The sequence below is a fragment of the Sycon ciliatum genome, chromosome 1 (assembly GCF_964019385.1).
Source record: "Sycon ciliatum chromosome 1, ocSycCili1.1, whole genome shotgun sequence".
Taxonomy (NCBI): domain Eukaryota; kingdom Metazoa; phylum Porifera; class Calcarea; order Leucosolenida; family Sycettidae; genus Sycon; species Sycon ciliatum.
In genome coordinates, this window is record NC_088643.1 from 65491193 (window position 1) to 65493692 (window position 2500).

At 48.2% G+C, this 2500-nt stretch overlaps 1 protein-coding gene across 1 annotated transcript in view; it reads left to right on the plus strand.

Moving 5' to 3' along the window:
- LOC135804905 (acyl-coenzyme A thioesterase 11-like) overlaps nt 1-2500 on the plus strand; it is a 43884-nt gene that overhangs the window by 26715 nt on the left and 14669 nt on the right. The window contains exon 10 of the mRNA XM_065318879.1: nt 1836-1876. Within this exon, the coding sequence (XP_065174951.1) occupies nt 1836-1876 (41 nt within the window). The remainder of the gene's footprint in view (nt 1-1835; nt 1877-2500) is intronic.

Here is a 2500-nt window from a genome sequence, read left to right on the forward strand (position 1 = left end):
CTACCTACCTACCTACCTACCTACCTACCTACCTACCTACCTACCTACCTACCTACCTACCTACCTACCTACCTACCTACCTACCTACCTACCTACCTACCTACCTACCTACCTACCTACCTACCTACCTACCTACCTACCTTCCTACCTACCTACCTTCCTACCTACCTACCTTCCTACCTACCTACCTACCTACCTACCTACCTACCTACCTACCTACCTTCCTACCTACCTACCTACCTACCTACCTACCTACCTACCTACCTTCCTGCCTACCTTCCTGCCTGCCTGCCTGCCTGCCTGCCTGCCTGCCTGCCTGCCTGCCTGCCTGCCTGCCTGCCTGCCTGCCTGCCTGCCTGCCTGCCTGCCTGCCTGCCTGCCTGCCTGCCTGCCTGCCTGCCTGCCTGCCTGCCTGCCTCCCTACCTGCCTGCCTGCCTACCTACCTACCTACCTACCTACCTACCTACCTACCTACCTACCTACCTGCCTGCCTGCCTGCCTGCCTGCCTGCCTGCCTGCCTGCCTGCCTGCCTGCCTGCCTACCTACCTACCTACCTACCTACCTACCTACCTACCTACTTACCTACCTACCTACCTACCTACCTACCTACCTACCTACCTGCCTGCCTATCTACCTACCTACCTACCTACCTACCTACCTACCTACCTACCTACCTACTTACCTGCCTATTTACGTACCTACTATACTACGGTCACATATTTTAGTTCCAATTTAAAAAGATTTCCGGAATTTCGGTGCTTAGCCAATTATATAATTATGTAGCCAATTAAAAGCTGTTCAATCAACACCACCAGCTGAAATGACATGTCATGGTACAGCTTTGTTTAGTTAGGAGCATGTGCAGTGAAGCAAGTTTTTTTCCGCCGGGTTTGGCATCGCTGATTGTGCAGACATGCTGCTCCAAATCCCATTTCCGGCCGAAATAGAACGAGAGAGCTTGGAAGCTCAGGGCCCTACGCTATGCTTTTTTGCCTAGCTCATCATGCATGTTATTAGAACTGATGGAAGTGTTTTTTCCATTGATTGGGTATAGTGCTTTACGTCGATCATGACGGCTACAATGCCCAGCCATACCAAAACGAACTGATCCTGATCGGCTACATCATTGCATTGCAACAAGTTTCCATCAGTTCGAATAACATGCATGATTAGCTAGGCAAAAAAGCACAGCGTAGGGCCCTGAGCGAAAGAAATAAACTTTCTCTTGTCATTCGAGGGTATTACGACACCGTCTGCCACCTTGATGATCTAGGCAAAAAAAGCATAGGGATGTTATAAATTTTTCATTTCTCCTATTTTTTTTGAAGACATAACCTGGGATTCGGACCCGCACTATCACCCTGCATGCATCCCCCCCCCCCCCCCCCCCCCGATACACTTTGCATACATACTCATTTTTCCAAGTTGCTTCACGTTATGATCTTGCATTTGAAAGCCCTATTTGAATATTGCGGCCATAGCCAGCTGTCTTTGATGGTACGGAACGTGACAGGTACGGGATAGCGCCAGGCATGCTGACGGCACAAACAAACAAACACACACCTTGATGGTATGGTACGGGTTAGCGCCAGGCATGCCGATGGCACAAACAAACAAACAAACACGGAATTAAAGCTGTGTGGACCCTGGCTAGCGCCAGACGTTACTGAAGTAACGTCTTTTGCATAGCTACAGGAATAATGGTTTTGAGCCCATTACGGCCAAAATCGAATTTGGAAAAAGCCAGAGATCAATTATTTCTAAGTGGACTTTACATAATATACATGTTGTGTGTTATTTCTTCTGCTACCCTATTGTTGCGCAATCATGTAGATAATGGAGTGGATGGCAACGGCAGCTTTCATTGCAGCAAGGTATGACTGTCTGCCACTTGATTTCATTAGCCATTATTCCAATGCCATGGGCCCTTACTCTCATTATCAATTTCATTAGCCATTGTTCCAATGCCATGGGCCCTTACTGTCATTATCAGTATTAGGGGTTGAAAGTTGGCAGGGAGATCCTGAGTTTGAGTACTAGACTCTGATTTTCTCCGATCGAATATTCGAGTACATGTATTTGAATATTCTTCCTGAAGCTTACATGATACATGACGTACAAGCTACCATGTACGATGAAACCGATCGGCGGTCATTTTCTAGAGTACATGTATCGTAATTTTCGGAGTAGAAGCCACACTGGAGTAGATGCCACACTGGAGTAGAAGCCCCCCCCCCTTCTTTGCCTCAAAATACAGACATCTACCCTATTTTTCACCGTTAATTGATCCGGGAGAATAAAGTTGAAGACACCACTGCAGCTGTACTTATGGTTGACAAAAATGGTGGTAAAGACACACCTGGCAATATGGCGGTAAACACACGCCTGCCCACACACGCTCTCTAGGCTGCAAAGTTCTGGCACAGAGCTCTCCTTCTCACCACCACCACCATCAGTTCGCGCCTGGCGCCTGGTCGATGCATGGCTGGCGGTATCCG